The 23,015-nt window shown below is 37.5% G+C and overlaps 1 protein-coding gene across 3 annotated transcripts in view; it reads left to right on the forward strand.

Moving 5' to 3' along the window:
• The window catches only part of PIK3C2G (phosphatidylinositol-4-phosphate 3-kinase catalytic subunit type 2 gamma), a 403,205-nt gene that overhangs the window by 283,188 nt on the left and 97,002 nt on the right, over positions 1 to 23,015 (forward strand). For all 3 annotated transcript variants that reach the window (XM_017343356.4, XM_089303889.1, XM_051850300.3), the window contains 3 exons: positions 4,997 to 5,133; positions 7,190 to 7,359; positions 18,441 to 18,597. In XM_017343356.4, the coding sequence (XP_017198845.3) occupies positions 4,997 to 5,133; positions 7,190 to 7,359; positions 18,441 to 18,597 (464 nt within the window). The remainder of the gene's footprint in view (positions 1 to 4,996; positions 5,134 to 7,189; positions 7,360 to 18,440; positions 18,598 to 23,015) is intronic.

The raw sequence follows: 23,015 nt of genomic DNA on the forward strand, positions 1-23,015 counted from the left end.
ACTGCTTCAAGAAAAATACTTGCACAGATCATCAAAACAAATGTCCTTTTTAGGAGATTAGGTTGCATCTTTAATCAGGTTCCCAGGCTTACAGAATATCTACTCTTCTTAAGAAATGTCGCAAGGAGAGATGGAGGTTTCTAAAATGGACTAAATAGGGTCGCTGCCCTTAAGGAGAATGGACTGCAGGAGCTAAGTTCAGAGGACTTGCTCATTATTGTTGATTATCATTCTTCTGACTAGACCATATGTGATGTCCCGGGAGTTCCGGGAGAAGCTAAGAGGACAAACATTCTTTAGGGTTCATTTTATCATTGGTTCTCCAGGACTCAGGACTCAGCACCATAAAAATTACTTAGGGGAATTGGAAGAGTAGTTAAAGTTGCCCCAATCTCGGCATGCTAGAACTCTCCACTGGAGGGCAAAAGGCTCAAGAATCAGTGACCATAAAAAGCTGCTCAGGTATTTTCCACACACCTGCTTGAAAGTCACTGCCTTACATAACTACTACCTAGAAAAGTTCCGTCCCTTAGAGCTGTGCTACTTAAATTGGCATACAATGACCAGCAACATTGAAATCACCTGGGAGCTTGTTAAAAACGCCGACTATGGGTGGGAATTTCGTACAGCAGTTAATACATGACCAGAGAGACCTATATGCAATACTGCAATGCCTGGCTTTGAGTCCTTGCTCTACCTCTGATTCTGGCTTCCTCCTAAAGGCACCGTGGGAGGCAGCAGGTGATGGCTCAAGTACTTGGGTCCCCATCACACATGTTGAGAGACCTGGATTGAATTCTGGTCTCCTGGCTTTGGCCTAGCACACTCCTGCTCTTATGGGCATTGAAAAAGGTGCCCAGTAAATGAAAGATATCTCTCTCTCCCTCCATCTCTCCCATCTTCTTCCCCCCCTTCCCCCTCCCTTCTCTCTTTCTGTCTCTCCCTACCTCCCTCCCCAAATTAACATTTAAAGCCAGAAGAAGGGCCTATTCTGTGGTGTGCTGAGTAAAGCCACTGCCTGCAGAGCTGGCATCCCATATGGGTACCAATTCAAGTTCTGATTGTACACCTTCCGGTTGCTCCACTTCTGATTAGGTTCCTTGCTAATGCCCCTGGGAAAGCAGCAGATGGTGTCCCAAGTGCATGAACTCCTACACTGATGTGGGAGACCTGGACAAAGCTCCTGGCTTCAACCTGGCCCAGTCCTTAGCTGTAGGCGGCCATTCTGAGACTGAACCAGTGATTCTCTGTCTCTCACTCTCCCCTCTCTGTAACTCTGCCTTTCAAATAAATAAATCTTTAAGCACAAAGAGAAATGCAGAATCTCAGGCTTTACCCACCCCAACCCTATTGAATCAGAACCTCTAATTTAACTAGATCCCTAGGTATTTCCATTTTGTATTGAAATTTGAGAATCGCTGCATTAGTTTGACTGTAACCATAGAACCACCCATCATTCAATGCTCACAGAATTGTTAGAAGTAGTTAAAGGTGCATAATATAAACTAATGTAAATATATATAATGTATGGTTTTAGTGAAATATATTGGGTTTTAGAACCAAATGGATCACAGAAACAAGAATAGTGTCTGCAAATACTAGCTGATAGAATAAAAAAGGGAGAGAATGATCCAACATGGGAAGTGAGATTCACAGCAGACCCATAGAATGGCAAATGCCCTAACAGCACTCTGGCCTCAGAATCAGCCCTTAAGGCATGCAGATCCAGCTGAAATGCCCATGAGAGTATTTCAGGCATGGAAAGCCAAGACACTCTGGGGGAAAAAAAAAACTAAATGAAAGATCTCCACGAATGAGATCCCAGTGGAAAGAATGGGTCATCAAAGAAGGAGGTACCTTTCTCTGAAGGGAGGAGAGAACTTCCACTTTGACCATGGCCTTGTCTAAAAATGATCAGAGTCAGTGAACTCAGGGGGCTTCCATAGCCTTGGCAGCTCATGACAAGAGCCTAGGGTGATTACTGATGCCATAAACAAGAGTGTCAATTTGTTAAGTCAACAACAGGAGTCACTGTGCACTTACTCCTCATGTAGGATCTTTGTCCTTAGTGTGCTGTACATTGAGATTTAATGCTATAACTAGTACTCAAACAGTCTTTTTCACTTTATGTTTCTGTGTGGGAGCAAACTGTTGAAATCTTTACTTAATGTATGCTAAACTGATCTTCTGTATATAAAGAGAAACGAAAATGAATCTTGATGTGAATGGAAGGGGAGAGGGAGTGGGAGAGGGGAGGGTTGCGGGTTGGAGGGACGTTATGGGGGGAAGCCATTGTAATGAATATTCTGTACTTTGGAGATTTATATTCACTAAATAAAAGTTAAAAAAAAGATTTATTTGAAAGAGTTACAGAGGAGGAGAGGTCTCCCATCTGCTGGTTCACTCCCCAGTTGGCCACAATGACTGCAGCTGCGCCAGTCCGAAGCCAGGAGCTAGGCACCTCTTCTGGGTGCAGGGGCCCAAGGACTTGGGCCATCCTCCACTGCTTTCCCAGACTATAGCAGAGAGCTGGATTGGAAGTGGAGCAGCCAGGACTCGAACTGGCACCCATATGGGATTCCGGCAGTGCAGGTGGCGGCTTTACCCACTAAGCCACAGTGCCAGCCCCATATTATAGTTATTGTAAATTAGGTACAAGAATTTCAGTAGTAATCAATGCAAAGCTTGTGATCTGTGGCTTGAAATTAAGCAAAAATGAACTCCTTGGATAAATGTGGTCCTTTTGTTTGTTAATAAAAATTTTGAAAGCTTCCATTCAGTCTTGTGTATCAAGGCAGGGATTATGTCCCTTTGCCAGAGGTTCCAATTGTAGTCTACTCGGAAGTACAGATAAGAGCTATTAATAATCAAATCTCAAAATGTCCATTTTACTCATATACATTACTTTTTGTACTCTGTATAATACCATAAATCAGGGAAAATATGATATTTGTCTTTTTGGGAATGGCTTATTTCACTTAGCATAATGGTCTCCAGCTGAACCGTTTTATTACGAAAGGATTTCTTTTCACAGCTGAGTACTATTCCTTAGTGTGTATATATATACCACAATTTCTTGTTCCAGTCCTCAGTTGATAGACATCTGGGTGAATTTCATATCTTTGGCTATTGTGAATTGAGCTGCTATAAACATGAATGAACAGATAACCCTTTCATATGCCGATTTCATTTCTTTTGGGTAAATTCTTAGTAGTGGGATGGCTGTGTCACATATGAGATCACTTTCAGACCTGAGGAATCTCCATACTATCTTCCATGATAGTTGTACTTGTAGTCTTAAAAATAGCATACTGCTTTCACAGCGATAGCCCTAATAACCTACTTGTTAATTAAGGCGTGGTGTGGGATGAGGTGTCAGTGAGACACTATGGAAGGTAATTTTCTTTTATGAAGTGTTAAATAGAGGAACTGGAAAAATAAGGAGTGAAAATTTTCCAGAGTAGAAGCAGCAGTACCTGCTGATCCCACATGCAATGCTTTACAGTGTGCTGTTTCCTTTAATGCACAGGAGAAGGCCTGGGCGAGAGTCATTCTATTGGGGAAGGAGGCCAAAGTGTTATGATACTAAGATATGCCCAGAGCTCATTCTTGCTGATTCAGAATTGTAGATGGCCAATGATCACAACTGGACTACTGGGTAGTTAGAGAGATGAAGGCTGCCAAATGGCCAAATGCAACACAGAGAAGAACTGTGTATCCCATTTTGATCTACCAAGTTGTTTATTTCATGGTCTATCTCAAAAGCATTCAAAGTAATCAACTTACAACATTTATAAATCTTCCCCATCTCTGTCTACATGGTTATCAGAGGTGTCCCTGGTCATTCTACGTGTCTTACCTTGCAACCCTTGTAATTGTGGGGACTAGAAATCAGAAACTCTAGTACCTCATTTCTCCTGATTTTATTTACAGAACTGTACAGTGCAAGTTGTTTTGTGAGCACTAGTCCTAGGGCAATTTTAAGTGTTCAGTTTAATTGCTGTTCTGTATAGAAAAAAACTCTGGAGGTTTTAAAATATTTGTATTCCAGTAATCTTACAGCATAATGAATAAAAGCCCAGATGGACACATGGCTGGTAAGACAAAGGTCCTATTAAGTCAATCAATATCTGCAGCCTTTAACATTTATTATTATATTTTTTCTTTAATATGATGGAGAAAGAAGCAGGTGTGTCTGTTGATGTTTACTGAACAGATATTCTATCCATGCCCAGAGATGTAGCATTTAACTGACACTTTTGTTAACCTGAAAAAATATATTTTTACTTATTTGAGAGACAAAGGGACAGTGAGAGAGAGGGAAGGAGGACTGGTAGACTCCCATCCTCTGCTGCACCACAGCCAGAACTTAGAACCAGGAGCTCAATTTGAGTATCCTACCTGGGTGACAGGGACCCAACTACCTGAGCCATCATCTGCTGCCTCCCAGGGGGTACATGAGCAGGAAGCTGGGGTCAAGAGCGAACTCAGGAGTGGAACTGAGGTACTTCAACAAAGGATTTGAGTATATTCATAGGCAATTAACCAGGCCAAATGCCTACCCCTGATCATTGATTTTTTAAAATATATTTGAATTGTTTGTTGTTCAGATTGTACTTGGTTCACCTAAGGCATAAGTGGTGCAAAGGTGCTCCAGTCATGTGATAATTGAGTCACTTGTCTTTGGTCTCCATGCAGTGTTTTTGAGATCATTTAATTGGCTCCCTAGCATAGTTCTAGAAGAAAAAAAAAATGAAAGACTTTTCAGATAGATCTGTCCAAACACAACATGTAGTCTCAGTGCTCCTCACGATTTAGGAAGAATTAGAAGGAAGGCCATCTAGAAAAGTCTCCTTCATCAAAGTTTTAGAGAGAAGAAGAAGAATCCAAATATCTCTGACATCTCCTGCCATTGCTACCTAGGTTAAAATATATTTCTTCAGTATTATTCCTGTGAGGAAAGAGTTCTGCCCATAGCCTCTTCTTTATCCACCAGGGCTGGTGCAGATGGTGTCTGATGCTGTCACCCTTGCCAAGATCCATCGCCACTCCGGACTGATGGGACCGCTGAAAGAAAACACAATCAAGAAGTGGTTCAGTCAGCACAACCCCATAAAGGCAGATTACGAAAAGGTTTGTCCTGCTGAAGCCGATTTTAAATAAGGATATGCTCTGGTTCATTATGTATTCTGATTTATGGAAAAGTAAATTAAGTACACCTTGAGTTCTATTTCACTCACACATCAGTCCAGTATTAATGGCCTCGTTTACTGGCACACTAGCTACATATAGGTTCCTATGTTTGCTTTTCCTTCCAGGTAAAATCCCTATCAGTATAGATTCTCATTGCTCATTGTCTCTGTTAGAACGTCTCACACCAGAGCAGATGCCTCTTAAAACTATCTTTTCCAAACAACCTCCACCTCTTTGTATATAACCTTCTGTTTATAGAAATAATTGTCCTTTGCAATAATCTTTTTGCCATAGTCTACAGTTGAGAGAACTGTACTGCTTTATTGAATGTGAACATTTTTGTATCTGTTTGCTTCATTCTGGCAAATAGTTATGCAGGTTCTGTCCTGTACCTGGGCTCCTGGCTAAGATTAGCATGACTAGAGCCAGACTTTGTTCCCCTTACTTAGCCATGAACTAGTACAACAATTTTACCCAGAAGCGGAGGCCACTGCATGCCAATTCACACAAAAAGTGAAATTAAGCCAATATTAAATTTGGCTGGAACTCCTGAGGACTGAAATTCCCTTGTGTTGGGATGCTCCTTGGTCCTGGCAACCTGAGATGATGGGTCACTCCGACTAAGAGTTCATAGTCATGAATTCATCTTTTCCATGTCTCTATGAGATCAGAGTGGAGCAAATCACAGCTTTTTACAGACCAAACAACAAAGAATTAGATGATATTACATTGAAACATGCATTGTTATTCCCAAAATTATAACTTGAGCTTTGCTCAGATCTCTAGGGTTATGTTGTTTGAAGTGTTTCCACATACATTTGTTCTTCACAATCACCATGTGAAAGATATACTTCATCATCTTTATTTTGCAAGCAAAGAAAATCCAGACAAATTAAGTGATTTATTCAGGCTCTTGGGAAACCTGGAAATAAGTTTCCTGGCATGTCATCAGATGATACAGTAATTTCTACCTCACCACGTCAGCCACACCATTCTTGGAAACCCGTAACCTTGGTCTAATCAAACATGCATGATTGCACGATCAGGTTGATGAAAATGATATATCCCTGGGAGATTATTTTGAAAACAAAGAAGTAGTTATGGGAAGAAAAGTAACATAAGTAACAAGTTAATGATAATCTGCTCCCCCCCTACACACATAGGCATTCACTGATATATACTGTGCACTTGTGGACATCAGCTAGAGGACCTATTTGTAAGGATAAATGTAAAATGTTACAGATACCACAGTATGGTTTTTCTGTGTTCCAAAACTTCAATTTTTCAAAAATTGGTACTTTAAGTTTCTCTGGGAAGTAGGCAATATTGGTCTTTTTTTTTAAATATTTATTTATTAGAAAGTCAGAGTTACACAGAGAGAGAGATCTTCCATCCCTAATTGGCTGCAATGGCTGGAGCTGCACCAATCCAAAGCCAGGAGCCAGGATCCTCTTCCAGGTCTCCCACACAGATGCAGGGTCCCAAGGACTTGGGCCATCTTCCACTGTTATCCCAGGCCATAGCAGAGAGCTGGATCGGAAGAGGAGCAGCGAGGACTAGAACCAGCACCCATATGGGATACCAGTGCTTCAGGCTAGGGCGTTAACCCACTGTGCCATAGTGCTGACCCCAGCAATATTGGTCTTATATGATCATTTTTTCTTTTACATTGAAAAAAAATTATTCTATATTGTATATCTGAAGCATCAGAAACTCACACCAGGAATACTTTAATAAAACATGTTATCAGAGCTCTCTGATAAAAATAGCAAACAGCTCTTTCAATTTCAGTGAAAAATAATGCTAAAGCATATTACTTTGTTTTTCTATAGCATGTCAAGAATGAGACACTTATCTGTACCCTTCTCGCCAGTGAGATGTAGACATTGTTCTTAATTATGTAATTTTTTTTTTTTACTTGTTACCATTACCTCTAACACCAATGTGCTTCCTCATTTTGTCTTTATTTTTGTGTTACTGGTTTTCAATCGACTAGGCATTGAAGAACTTTCTTTATTCCTGTGCTGGCTGGTGTGTGGTGACGTTTATCCTGGGAGTCTGTGATCGCCACAATGACAATATCATGCTGACAAAGTCAGGCCACATGTTTCATATTGACTTTGGAAAATTCCTAGGTCATGCACAAACATTTGGAGGCATCAAAAGGTCAGTGCACAAACAATGTTTATTATACTCATTAAGCAATGTCCTAACTAATATGTAATGGCATAGAAACTGTACAGATGACATGTTCCCCGTATCTCAAGTCCTCCAAAGTAACAAACATAACTATATAAAGTTGAAGGAAGGATTTTTTTCAGTAGATCATTAGGACAAATTGTGTTTCCTCAAATTATTACTGGACTAAATTGTGTTCTTCCCTCTCCTGAGAATACTGTAAAGAATGAAATTGCCCCTCCCCCCATTGGACACTAACTTCCATTCTGAACTGTTTCACGTGATATTTTATTTTCTGATCAACACTGAATGGACAATGAGGCATGTGTTGATGATTCAATAATGTGGTATAATGCCTTTATCAAACTGACACTTTGAAGTCCCCTTGTGGTTTTATGATACAGAGAACAAAGAGTTCATGGAAATGGAATTAGAAGGTATATTTACTGTGGTACCAAAACCTTTTCAAATCAATGCACATATTTTTTTAATAATATGGGCTTTCCATGAACGTTTTGCAGTACCCTGTAGCACACTTTCAGCACTGAATTAGTCTTGAATCATTTCACATATGTTTGGTGAGTACCCATCACCACTCAAAGATAGAACAGCAAACAAGACAAATACAAGCCTGATCTCTTGGTAATAGACATTATGGTAATAGTCATTAAATAAGTTAATAAGCAAATAAATGAGGTGAGAAAATGAGAGACTCTAAATGAAATTAAATCAGAGAAGTGGGACAGAGAGTTACTGGGACAGGCATGGCATCCTAAAGAGATCTGGAAAAAAAGACAGTTGTGTATTGAGTGACGGACTTGCGGAAACCTGTGAGAAGAGTATTCCATACCAGTTGTGAGCATGGAAATAAGTGGAATCTTTTAACCACAATAAGGAGGTGTGGGATCTGAGATAAGGAGAGAAGGCAATAGGACGTAATGGTAACAGTAGAGGTCAGATTTGGAAGGGTACTGGGAGCATCGTATGGAAGGTTGCTGCGTTTTTATATTGCGGAGAAACCATTGCTTGATTTCATCAGATCACAAAAACCTCTCTTGATATCCTATATGGTAGAGATCTGTTAAGAGGCCACTGCAATAGTTCAGATAAGCCCTTAATGCAGAAACAATGAAAACTGACAGATTCAGAATATATTTGAGACAAGGTAATAGGACATGGTAGTTGATTAGACATTAGCCATAATGAATGATCTGGGGAGGAGTGCAGCCGGTTGGAGGAGAAAACAGGCAAGAGTAACTTTTAGGTTTTTTTGGTCTTAGCAAATGGATGAATACTTATATCATTTACTGAACCGTGAAAGACCAGTAGAAAAACAGATTGTTTTATTAAGGAAATCACACGTTGGAGATGAAAAGTTTCTTTAAAAAAATACTGAACATAAAACCAGAAGGAACACATTGATCCAAAGGCTAATTAGCCATTTATGATTAAAAACAGCCCCCCAGTAGAAAAGCAATGTCTGCACAACAGAATGTGATAGAATATATACCAGATGTCCATAATTAGGTAAACAAAGTACCAACATTATCTGTATAATATGATTTTATTCTTATGAACCAGTATCTGCAATTTGTAGAGCCACATGAACATCAACTAGAAATTTGGGGTAACCTTTGTTCATTCAATCCACCAGCTTCTGTGTTGTCCATGGGAGTGGTAGTTCTATAGAAAAGACTTTTTATCGAGACAAAGAATAAGCAACTAAACCATTCCTTAAGAATGGTAATAAAGATGTGCATCAAGGTCTACAGAGCAAGTACAGTCCATGTTTGTCTTGTTTGCTTGCTTATTGTGGCAGTAGCTATTGCTACTTACACAGTTTGGCAATTTTAAGTCTTCCATGTGCAACTTGAAAGGTAAATAATATGCCCACATTGGACTTTACTTGTAATAGGTTCTTAATATTGTTTGCTGAGCTAATCTGCCGATAAACCAATAACAGGCAGACCCTTCATCATTCAATAGTTATTGATTGATGAATGAAAATGAAGTTTACACTGTCTTCCCTTGAGATTAATGGTATTGACCACCAGAGATTTAGGCCAACATCAGTTCCCTAATATGTAAAAATTACTTGTATTGTTTCAAGGATATTATCTCTATCAGTGGCTCCTGTGAGCTTCATTGGCCCTCTTTCTTTATACCAAAACTTTTGCCTTGAGTGTACTTAATGGCTAAATTCTACGATGTCCATTTACTATATCTTTTGTGCATTGTATAAAGCATATAGTAATTTTCCTCTAAGGCTCTTTCAGCCATTTGTGCAGTTCCCTAAATGTTGTTTTCATGCGAGAGCTGACTTCTTCTACCCTAATTCCACTGATTGTTCTTACTGGTTGTCAAGCAGATAAAAAGCCCCCTTATGAATAAAGTCTCTCTATCCCTCTAGGATAAATGAATATTCTTATTTGCTCCACATTCATTACATTGTAGACCTGGTATTCAGAGCAAAGCCTGGCTTCACCTAGATTCTATGGATACAATTAAACATTAATAATCACTCATAAAACACAATGTCAGGTATATAATCATGCCTGAGGACCGCCTAATCCCCCATGGTCTAGTAAACCTCAAAATGCCCCAGAAATAACCAGTAATAGGATACAGTCACACTCCTTAATGTAAAATGCTGTATCTGCTGCGAGTGCAGAGTATATCTGTCCTAGATGCATACATTTCTCTTGTTCTTACCCTATATCTTCAAAACATCAAGAGGAGAAGCATTTTATAACTGTTATGGTTAATAAAGTGTTAACATATTAACTAACTTCACATCATCATTCTACTAAATCATATTCAACCTCATATAAAAAGTTTCCAAATGTTTGTGTGGGTTATGGATTGGCAAAAGAATATTACACACAAACATAAAACCCGTAAATTGCAAATTTACTTCTTACTTAGTCAAGGACAGGGAGCTTCATAATGGAAATCAGCAGGCCAGCAGAGCAGAAACAAATGCAATATACAGCAAAGTAGATTTTCCCTTGATCCTTGGCTTCCTTACAAATGACATTTTGAGAAAAAAAAAAAAAACTTTCTCACCAGGCTGCTACCCTTTTGTACTCCTGCTTAATCACCATTCTAGAACATCTCACACTAGCCACCTGGTAATTCTGTTTAGGGACTGTTTACAAATGTTGGGGTCTCTTGACTCTTGGATTAAGTTGAGACAGCCGAGCTACACTTTCATTTGGATTCTACGCCCAAGTGTCCCTGAACAGTTGATCTGAATTTAGTTTTCCAGAAATCTGGAAAACCTGTCTCCATGTTTAACCTGCAGGGCTGCTATAATATTTCCACATTCTGGGGACCAAAAAAACATATCTCGGTTATGAATATGAAGAATTTCACATCCTATATAAATAAGATTTTAGCAGCAGATGAAATCAAATAGCAATTCTATCTGAATGTTAGCTAATTCTCAAAAAAATTAATCCTTTCCGTGGAAACAATGAGAATTTCTCCAGTTTTCTGAAACCAGTGGCCTTTTTGGAAGTATTACTTATTATCCTTATTTCTTTTTATCTTTATCTTCAAATACAAAGATACAACTTAAAGTGCTTCAGAAGTTATGCATCCACAATTTCACTCAATTGCCCTGTAATAATTTCTATACAGTAATGTTTTCATTACATAAAAAATTATAGTAATGAACTCCAAATCAACAGTTGAGGATAGCTTTCTCTTATACAGCAGGAGAAATTAATGAAGGCTTTCTATAAAATGTTTTTATCGCTCTCCTAGCTCATTTTGCAAACTTTTATTTTAGACAACATTTCCAAAATAGATAATGGACTTTCACTTTAGTCATGCTGTCCCTGCATCGAGTCTTCCTTGTGGCTTTACTTCTATATCATTTTAGAAGTACTATGAACTGAAGTTTAGGAAAACTATCCTGGAGATACTCTGTTGTTTTTTAACACCGCACTACTATGGGCTAACAGTGTGATCCTAAGGAAGCAACTTCATTTTTGCATTTATAAATTTATTTGACCTTCAAAAAATCCATTTTAAGTACTTGACCCTGAGTGAGGGCTTTCTAAAAGTTGTTATAATAAACTCTAATGTAAGTGTTCTGAAGGAAGTGTAAGGAAATGAGAATGCATCTCTGTGATTACTGTTTCTGGGGTTTAACACTATGTACATGTCTTTTTTGGTGCCCTTTGGCATCTGTATATTGAAATTCATAAATTCACTATTTGTCCTTTACGTTAGTTTGAGGCTTCTTGGCTGACTGACTGGATTGAAGAGTATTTCTTCAAGTTGTTCCTAACTTCTGATGTCAATTCAGGCACTCGGCAGTGTGCTAGCTGTGGCCCATGCACTAGTAGCCTTAAATCAGTCAGGATGCCAATAGTAGCACTGCAGAAATTGGCATATGCACAAATCATAGAGGTTTTTTTTCTCCCCTTTAAGTGGAAAAATGAGCCAGTTATTAAATATTCACCACCACATCATAGGACGTGTTTTAGAATTAAAAGTCATTCTAATTTTCATTTAAAAACACAAAATAATTTAACCTTTGTTCTTCGCCTGTGAAATATTTATGCAACACTGATCAAAATATTACTTATTGGTCTTATTACAATATAGCTTACACTCAAAGTTTTTATCTCAATAGATTACCATTAACTAATACAATCAACATTTTCATCTAAATATTATACATAAAAGTTCACTGTATCCATACATTATCATGTTGACATTCTCAATAGATAATTAATTACCAGTGATATAAACAAATTTTGTTTCTTTTCTAATTTGAGTATTTTCATATTTATATTCTAAATCTTCTCAGTTCAAAGCCATCATTTAAAAATATTTGACAGATTAAGGGATTAATTTTATCTTAATCCATTCATTCTGGTTCAGTACATGATTCATAATGACCTGAGTGCTAGGTAGATAGTAATTAAGGCATGTGGCAGGACATTAATGTCTTAGTATTGTTTGAAATTAGATGAATCTCATTGGTCTGTTATTCACATTATGGTTTACTAAGAAATATTGTAGATCGTTTCGCTCAGAGCAAATCTTAATATCATTTGAGTTTTCTAGTAGGAACACACAGTTTCAGTATCTCTCCATCTGTGAGTGCTTTACAGATGTCTTAGGGGCAGGCCTTTGGCACAGTGGTTCACGTGTCACTGCAAACTCCAGCACCTGCTCTCAGAATGTGCCTGCTTTTGAGTCCCAGTTTCACACCCTAGAAAATATCAGGTCACAGCTCAGATACTTGGGTGTCTGCTGCAACATGGGAGACCAGAATGGCACCTGACTGCCACCTGACCCAGCTTTGGCTTTTGTGGGCATTTGGAGAGTTAACCAACAGATGGAAGACCACTTTTTCTGCCTTTGAAACAAATAAGTTAAAAAAATAATCGTTTATCCTAAGCTCTTAACGTAGAGCAAAAAGTTCTATTTTGGTTGATTGAACCACTCCAAATATATGCCATTAAATTTATTTTCTTAAACTGAGAACGTACAACTGCATTAATATAAAATTAAGTTCCTGCCATAGGCTGTTATTCAAATTGAAAATTTACCAAGGAGGTTTTTGTTGTTTTGCTTGTTTGCTTTTCCTGTTGATCACCCTACATATGTGAGTCAGAGGGATAAGATGGGATAAGATAAACACTGTATGTTTCAGTAAGCCTTCTGCCAATCACAAAGCCAGTCCTAGGCCAACTACACCTAGCATGTGCATAGTGCTTTGGATCTTACAAAGCACTCTCCTTTAGAGTATGTCACGCTAAAAAGGTTTGGTCTTTCATTCCCATCTTCTCACTCTCATTGTTCTCTTTTCTGCTTCCCCAGATCATTCTACTCTGCTTTATCACCTGTTTTCTCTGCATAATCCCCTTGTATCCATCATCACCCTGCCATTATAAGTTTTTATAAACAACTTCTGATTTAAAACAAATTTTCTTCAAAGAGATATGAAAGATGGTGGAAGATGATTGAGAAAGAAATAAAATTCTGTGTGAGAGGTTATAAAAAAGAGAAGAAGAAAGAGGGAAAGAGAACTACTTAGAGTAAGGGCCATGCCTTGCAACACCCAATGGGTCTATGCCCCTGGCATGTGCCAGCGCACAGTGTGCTATCAACAGCATCTCATGGTCCTAACTGATTCACTCCCCAGATACCCACAATGGTTGAGGCTGAGCCAGTTTGCAGCCAGGAGCCAATAACTCAATCCAGGTTTTCCACATGGTGGGTAGCAAGGATCCAATTACTTGAGCCATCACCTGCTACTTTCCAGAGTTGACATTCCAGGAAACTAGAATCAGACACCAGATCTGGGTACCAAACCAAGGCATTCCAAATGTGGGACTTGAGCATCACAACCTGCATTTTAACCACAGGCCAAATGCCTTCTCCTAAATGTAATTTTCAAAGGAAAACATGAACATCTCCTAAACGTAAGCAATTCCATTGGTGAGAGATAATATGTCAGTTTCAAGCCTGATACATACATTTTGATCATGCATATTGTAGTTTTATTGGTGTTTTAGAGGTAACTTGTTCTATTCTTGATTTCTGTCTTTAATCTGATTTTAGAACCTGATCCCTGTTTAAATTGCAGTACTACAAATCCAGTTTTAATAGAAGAATTGTAGCATCAATAATTTTTTTTTCATATCCAGACAACTAACTTCTGTTGCAATCATGTACGGGAATTCTAAGCAGAACAGGGCTATGAACTTTCCCCTAAGCTCAAGTTAAAATGAAAACCATATGGGGATTCTAAGGATGTTACCCATCTTTCTGTGTCCTCACAAAATAAACATATTAGACTTGGGAAAGTAGGACTGATAGTTTTGAAGTTTCAGCTATTTCACTACCCTTTTTAAATAAGAGAAATGATGTACTCGCACCTATGTGCCACCCCACAGTCAGTATCTAAAGTTATTAAGAAGCTAAATAAAGATGGGGGGATTTGAGGGCCTACAGTGTATTTACAAAAGAGGCTGAACAGGGGACATGTTTTGCACTTAGAGATTATTGGTGAGGCCCTCCATAGTTAATAATTGCCACAAGCTTGGAGATCCCACAGGGTGTTAAATGTTCTTTCCATAATAGTCCATGCACTGCATTGCAAATACTAGGATTCCTGTGTTGCCTGATTATACAAGGCTCTATTCAATCCAGTGGAGATTACAAATTTGCCTTCTCAATTAACTCTTGCATATTAGAAAAGAGACTAGAGTTCTTTTTGTTGGACATCAAATTGTGTTCTTCAAAATGTAGGTCATTTGTGATATCAAAAAAAGTAGAAGCTTGAACATTCACCCACTGCATTCTGTAGTCATCTATTTGTATGCTAATAACAGCATTCACTGTTACACAGTCTGCAACTCTTAGAAATATTCCAGACATATCTTAATATGATATTTCCTAGGAACATTTGAAATTCATGAAAATAGTAATTTCACTAAGTAAAACCAAATATGCCCCATTTTTAAGTCCTACATTTCGGTTCAGGGTACAAATATATTACTCAAACACTCATGTCTTTTTAAACCTTAAGCTAAAGTTCGCATCCTTCCGTTTGCTGACTTCACCAGTGACTCCACAAAAGCAGGAAATAACTATGTTCACAGAGTCTTAAATCCTTGATAAAATACTGTTTTAGAGGTAACTTGGTCTATTCCTCTCTTCGTATCCCCTGCCAATATTGAAGCATGCATCCCCTTTGAAATCCTTTCCAAATGGGTATGATATCCTGGCTTGGGATATGGCAAGAGATGTTTAGTGTGTTGCTACATCACCAAGTGTGAGGATAAGATTCTAAAGGACACAGTCAAAAACAACAACAACAACAACAACAAAAAAAAAAAAACCCTCTATACATACTTCATAGGCATTAATCCTCAGAGGAAATCTTTGAAATGAGGACTGTCATTTTCTGTCTATTCAAAGGATGAACTAAATCAGAGAAAAGTCTTCATTGATAAAACCTGTCCAAAATTATAGGTCGTAGGTGGTTGATCATTGGAAGATGTGATACTGCCATTTCTCCACAATCCCAATGCAGCCTGTTCTCTCCAGCACTGAGACAGATGGCTGCTTCTGTAGTTTCTTTAGATAACTATGTAAGACAGTTATCTCACGGTTATGGCCCTGAAGTATGTTCAATTCAGATGTTTAAAAACTGTAAATTTTTGCAAGATGATTGTTCTGCAAAGAGCATGCAAAATAGGATCCTAACAACAAGGCCACTTCCTTCCTGTGGGCATTTTCTGAGTGAAAAGACAGGTGTAATTTCTCAGTAACTTTTAAAATCAAACGCTAACAAGTACAGTTAAGCTAATATACGATAAATGCTTAGGAGATGTGACTAATTTCAGAGCCCATCTGAGTCTACTGAACTTAGGATAACTAAAGGCCCTGTGAACTGCTGGGATGGAGCCAGGAGCATTAGCTAGACTGCATAATGCACATCTGAGGAAGCTGCTTCTGGGAATCATTGTGTCCCTAAAGAGATGATGTGTGCAATATTGAAAAATGGAGCATTTTTTGAGGACTGTACATATTTGATTAAAAGATCAAATCAATGAATAATTGCTCCTTTAAAAAAAGTATATTTGTATTTATTTGAAAAGCAGAGTGAGAGAGAGAGAGACACAGAGAGAGAGAGAGAGATGGATGGAGATCTCTCATCTACTGGCTTACTCCTCAAATGCCCATAAAGCAGGGGCCAGGCCACAGCCAGAGTAGCAGGGCCCCAAATACTTGGGTCCCATACCCACAAAATCGCAGGACAGACTTATTCAAAAGTACACAGACTAAACAGCAACTTGTTCACTGTCCTGCTATTTCCCTATATCAAGTATGTGTATGTATATATATATATACACACACACACATATGTGTATATATATTTCTACCCTTAATTGTCTGTCTTGCTGTTTTAAGCATATATACATTTTTAAACCATCAATTCATTTATTTTCTCTTTTAAAAAATCTATAAAACACTCTTAGGGAAAGAATGGTTATAAGTTAATAAAATGATTAACTGTTACAGCAAAACAATAGAAACATAATAAATAAGTTTTTTCACCTAGCTTTCCTGCATAAATGTTAAATTATCACATGCTCTTCACTGTATGCACTGTGCATATTTGTTGTTGCATTCATTGCATAAAATAGAATATCATCAAAAGGTTATTTCAGACATAAAGGGAAGAGAGAATACTTTCTCTTCCCTTGAAAACCATGCAAACCTTCTGGGTTAAAGAAACCTGAAGACTACCAGTAGTTATTAAGTTAATTAGAAAAGATTTCTTGTAAGAAACATTGTTGTTCTTGATCTTTAACTCAGTGTCAGAAGAGTGGGGGTTGGGAGGGTCTGGCAGAGACAAAGAGAAAAATTGGAAAGCATATAGGTAAAAATTACAGAAGGGAAAAAAAGGTAGACTTAAGCACATAACTGTAAAACCACTAATCTAGAAAAAGGTAGGATAGTAACATGACATTGCTACAGTATACTTACATAGCTATAAATGGTATTAACCAGAGTTTCAACTCATGATACAGAATGTAGTAACAGTAGACTGAGAGATATCAGAGTTTCCAATCTTCCCTCTTGCCACAACCAATTTATGGCTCAGATTTATAAGCAATGCCTAAACTTCTGAGATTGGCTCTAACACATTAATTCCACAACTTAGAATTAAATTTGCCTGAGTGGGCTGATAAAACCTTACCACAGTTAAAACTCCTATATTCTGTAAGGATGGGTGGGAGAGCCTCTGTCGCATACATGAGACTTTTTATTTACAAATAAAAAGTGGCATAATTCTGGGATACTTTAATTGCTCAGAAGCAAGTTAAGATTCATTTCATTTTGCTGAAATCGTTGATGATTCAGACCATAACATTTAAACTCAACTGAAATGTGTTCCTTTGCTATTGTTACTTTGTTTTCTCTATTTTGGATATGTTTGCTTTACATATTTAGCTTTCTGTGACGATGCATCTGCATCTGACTTGTAACCCCTGTTGCTATGTACGAAGGAAATGCAATATCTCTTGATCTAGAGCTTAACTACAAAAACTTCCCCAGAGAAATCAACTTGGTCCAATAGAATTCTCTCTATTAAAGAGAGACAAGATCTATCAGAACAGAAATTTTCAGTTAGTTGCAAAATTCAAGACTCTTCTAACATTATTTCCAAGTTCCATCCAATATAACGTAGTATAGGGGGTGAGAATCACTGCAAACTATTAGATATGAAATTATGAGTTTTTCATGATTAAGAAAATATAAAACTGTGCTACAATGTCACTACAAGGTGAGTGAAAATTTAAAAAAAGCTGCACAGTTTAAAGACACAATTAAGGCTTAATGCAGGTAGAGAGGTTATGTGGATACCTAGAAGTGAAATTTGAGATAAGGATGGGATGGTACTGGTGGCATTTTTAAGAGAGGAGGAGATTTAGCCATGACAAGATTCAGCTTTGAGCACAATTGTCTTTGGTGGAACAAATATCCCCTTTCCTAAGCATATGACAATGGTTAGGTGTCCCCACTCCCCAACCCCCCAGATTTCCTTCTGAAAGAACTTGTCATTAGAGGTTCTCGGCTTTTACCACAAACTTGCTCCCTAAAAGGTCAGCATATCTTCAAAGAAAAAAATTTTTACATAAGATCAACCTCACAACCGGTTAAATCATGGCAAAATTTGGCATAAGTATACTTTCTATAGTGACTTTGCATAGATAGTACCTGCATTATTAACTGGCTATTATTTTTAATGAGCAACATTCCCCTCTAAATGTAGTTGAGTAATTTAGGACAAAATAGCTCAACATAGTAAAATGATATTTATCCTTGCCTCTCTGTTGCAGCCCAGTTATGCAAATCCTATCATTAGAAAGTTTGTCTATTTGTCTCCCCCAATGAAAGAGCCTCATCCATTAGTGTAGAGAAAAGATACCAGGAACATTCCGTGGAAATAAGTGGTCCTAACTGCCTAATCTAAAACCTACAAACCACTTACCCTCCTGTTTGTCATTGCTTTTGTTTTTGGCTTATAGGGACCGAGCCCCTTTTATTTTTACTTCAGAGATGGAGTACTTCATTACAGAAGGTGGGAAAAATCCACAGCACTTCCAAGATTTTGTGGAGCTTTGCTGTCGAGCTTATAATATTGTCCGAAAGCACAGCCGGCTGCTCTTGAACATGCTAGAAATGGTAAGTCCCACGGGGAAATGGCAAAAATAATAAGCTTCATTTATGTCTCTCTTTCAGCAATCTATTTTTGTTAATGGCTTGGAGCTCCCCAAAGAGCTCTTCAAAACAAAAAGGAATGAACAGATACGTTTCTTAATAATTTAATAGAGTATTTCAGGGTTATTCTTAAACATCCCTATTCACAACAATATCAATGCCAGATTCAGGAGTTATCCAAGTATACTCTGACTAAAATTCAAGGACAGTCATTACTACAGTCTTGTCTTCATTTATACCATGAATTAGAATTTTTCAAAACTGCTCTGTAAATTCTATCTCATTGACAAAGTATGTCGACCTAACGAAGTAGACCAGGCAGCGATGGCTCCTGAATCTCCACCCCAATCTCTGTCTGTGATCATTTGCCGGTCTTCCAGCTTGAGAAACTGGGGGGTCCTCATTATTAAATGACTCACTAGCAACTCAACCTGATAGTGGTACCTTTAGTGGTATACATCAGATCCTAAATGATCTCTGTCAACCAACAGAGGGAGACTTAATGTTACATTCACCTTGCAGTCCGAAGATACGGATATGCAGGGTGAGGGAAGAAGTGTCTGATAGAATAATCTTTTAGGGGAGGAATGCAGTGATTCCTGTGGGCATGTACATGCATACTGGTGACTGTAGCAGATTGTAGGAGATGAACATACCTGTGGTAGATCAGTGTAGGATTTAGTATCAATGAAAAATAACAGATTTAGAACTCTCAGATTACTGCTACTAAACAAGATGTTAAAGGCAAAAGATTGCTTTCTTAGCTATTAAATGAAGATTGTAGGGTTGATAAATAAGTGATCTAATAATGCATGTTTTGTGTGGATTAGTCATTGTGCTATGTCCTTTCAATATGTTGATTTAAATTTCATAACAACCCTTATAAATAATTAATATAATGCACTTAGCTAGGTAACTATTTTTTAGTAGGATTCAGTTAATTTATAATGTTATACTCAACCCATGTTAACATATAGGTAATACACACTGTGGTGTGGCCTAATCATGGTTATTTCAATTAGTATTGAATAAAATTAAAAATCTATTTTCTCTCTCTCCGTCACATTTCAAATGCTCAACAGTCATAGGTGGCTAGAGGTACCATATTGGGAAACAGATAAAAATTATTCAACTAAGGATTTGATTTGATTCCTTGCTTAAACTTTCAAACAAAATCTCTACCATCCTTCTGTCCTGTTTTGAAAAATAGGAATTTTAAAAAATACTTTAAACATATCCTTCATATACAAGTATATTGCAGTTTCTTCTGTAAACTGGATATATGAAATTCTGCCTATCTTCATAATCTTTCAGGGGCTTTCCAGTAACAGCCAGTGATTCATACTGGTAGATCTACTTGCTATCTCCAATATCATTAGGCCATGTTATGATGTTGAGGGATTGTTGTTTTTATCTTTAGTCTACACCACAAAGTAAATACAAAGACTAAGTCTGTGAGCTCGACTCTAGTTATGTAATAAGTATCCAGGCAGTACATTAGAATAAAAGACTCAGTCTTAAAATTTTTTAATTTAATAAGATAAAATGTATATACACAAATAACTAAGATGTCCAGCATTTCTGAATATCTATAGTGCTATAGCTAAGTGCACAGAGTGCCAAATTCTAACTGCTTAAACCAGCCGCAAACATTTCTAAAAAGCAGAAAAAAAAAAATGCAGCTTATGCTGTTTCTCAGGTGGCACTAAAATTGTGCCGAGTGACATGAGCATATTAAAATAACATGAAAGTACAAGCTTTTTTTTTTTTTTTTTTAAAGATGAGGGAACTTTTTTTTTCTTCTTCTTAATAAAATTTTCTACATACCTTAGAAAAAGACTTAGCACATGAGTCATCATCTATCAAATGACCATGAAAGAGTTTATGTAGTATTTAAAAGTAGACATATGGTATTTTAATTAGTTAGAAGTACTGAAATACATAATTTGATGCTATTAAAACCAACTTTTCAAAGTTTCTGGTACACAGTATATCCAAAAATTTACATATGTTCTACTTAATGAAATCTTGACTAATAGGATAATGAAGAAAGTTGACAACAGAAGACACAAAGTAAGCACATAAGTTTAGATTCAGACTCACAGAAGTAGAAAAAGAAATCAGAAGCAATGTGGACCAATTAAGTCAATGAATAAATTCATGCAAAATGGAAGTGTATTAGTATCTCAGTTTTTGATCATTTCTTTCTGAATTCTCTTCTCTGCAAATGTATATTTTGTGGGGCTGTAAATAACCAAGGGGGAGTCAGGATCACACTTTTCCTGGCACAGCTTCTGCTAAAATAAGTTTGCAAAAGACAATTTTATTTTTTGAGTGCCATTGTTTGATTTCTATACGGTGAACAAATTTCTTGTATTTCCTATCTACAGATTTAAGAGCATAATGATACTTCCTATTTATGTGTGTAGCCTATCTTTCCCTTAATTCTATCTTGAATTTACTCTTGCATTAAATTCTTTATAAAAGAATTCATTCTACTAAAACATGACCCAGTTACAACTTGAGAAGTATTTGTCATGGGTCATAAATTCCGTGTTCTATAAATGACCAGAACCCAGGACTATGGGCGACAAGTGCCTCGTGAGTCTACCATGGGAGTAAATGGCTCATCCGTGATAGAAAGCAGTGTGTTTCCAGATATCAGCAGTGATTTTTATTTACTCCTGGGAGAAACTGGGGAAAAAATAATATGTGAAATCCCCATCTTGCTTAAAAGCATCCTCTGTAGGAAACCCAAGAGTGTTGCTGGCTGAGATGACTAACATAAAAGCCTGTATTTCGTCAGGTTTCCTCTCATTAAAAAAATCAATATCAACTATTATGGAAGACTCCCAAAGAACTTAAGAACCATTCACCCAATTTAAAATGTTTATCACACCCATTATTATATTTCCCAGCAGGCGTCTTTCCAATTTCTGTATGTGGCAGGAAGAGTGTCTGCTTCCCTAATAGATTTGGACTTTGTAAGAGAACAGAAACTTTAAAATGTGACTAAGCTGGTCATTGCCTATTCTAGCCACCATTTGCTTTCCAATTGCCCCAATTAAAGTTGTTATTCATGCCACACTGCTGGGGATCAGAGAACAGATATGGCTAAGTTAGCCCAACTATGAAGCCATTCTTACTGTGTGATGCACAATCAAAATACTCCAATCCTCCTCTGCAAGTAATGGAACATATTTATAAGGGTGAACATAGCACCCGTTATCTTTCATCAGCCACATAAGAGCAACCAAATTGGGTTCAACTGGTTTGAGGCAGTCTGTACTTGGAAGCTGGTATGTAGTATGTGTGCGTGTGATGTCAGCAGAAAGAGGACCAAGGATAGGGTCCATCTTTCAAGACAATGTTTGACAGAGTCCTAATCAAGCAGATGTGAATTTAGGGTATTCAGATAAAATAGAATCCAACTTCGGCTCTAGAGAAGATGTCTGTTCTTACAAAATTGATGATCATTCTGTGATAAAGAAATTGACCTCAGTAAGCATACTGATGTCTCTCAAACTTTAAGTGCAGAACTAAGAAGACAAAACCAAGTCTAGATTCTCATTACTGTTCTGTGTCTCCCTGAAGTTGATTTGTTAAGTAATCAGTGTTGAATTTGTTAGTAGTAGGTTTTCAATGCCTAATGGCATCGGGTATTTTTATATTTCATGTATTCATTTATCTCTGCATTCATTGTTGTACATTCATTAAGTTCCAACTATTTACTTTTCTAGCATGGTGATTTATAAACAGTCCCACATCGAACGAAAGACCAGGTCCTGCTCTCAAAGAACTTAAAATCTAACATGATAAACATATGGATAAACAAAGTATAGTAAAACCCGGGAAGCAGTTAATACTGTGAGAAGGGAAGAACCAACATGATTGCTGAACAAAGATAGCAGTATTTAAACCCCAAATACAATAATGGATGCCTCAAAGAGGAAGAACTATTTAAACTGAGCCTTAAAAAGGTTTTCTGGAGAAGGATAGGAGAGGAAAGGCATTCTTGGCTGAAGGAAGACTTAAGTATGTGTGAAGGCTTGAAGAGCATGTGTCGGCATGCACATGCGTTAGAATTGGAGGCAATCAAGCATCCCCAGTCTTTGGTATGGAGATTGTGAGAGGCATTTATAGCCAAAATGAGAATTTTAGACTTCAGTAAATAAGCATTTGAGACACTAGATATTATTGTTTATTTTCCTTGGAATTTAGACAGTTAACTCTGGGGTTATGTGCTTTAAGAGATAGGAGTTGAAAAAAGTTTTCCAAGGAGTCCAGGCAAGGGTGGGCACTTAGCCTGGTAGTTGAAATGCCAGTTGAATTGAAAGACTCAGTGTCCCACATCAGAGTGCCTAGATTCAGCTGTGGAGTCT

Source organism: Oryctolagus cuniculus, chromosome 9 (genome assembly GCF_051225735.1).
Source record: "Oryctolagus cuniculus isolate XC-2025 breed Fujian yellow rabbit chromosome 9, ASM5122573v1, whole genome shotgun sequence".
Lineage (NCBI taxonomy): Eukaryota > Metazoa > Chordata > Mammalia > Lagomorpha > Leporidae > Oryctolagus > Oryctolagus cuniculus.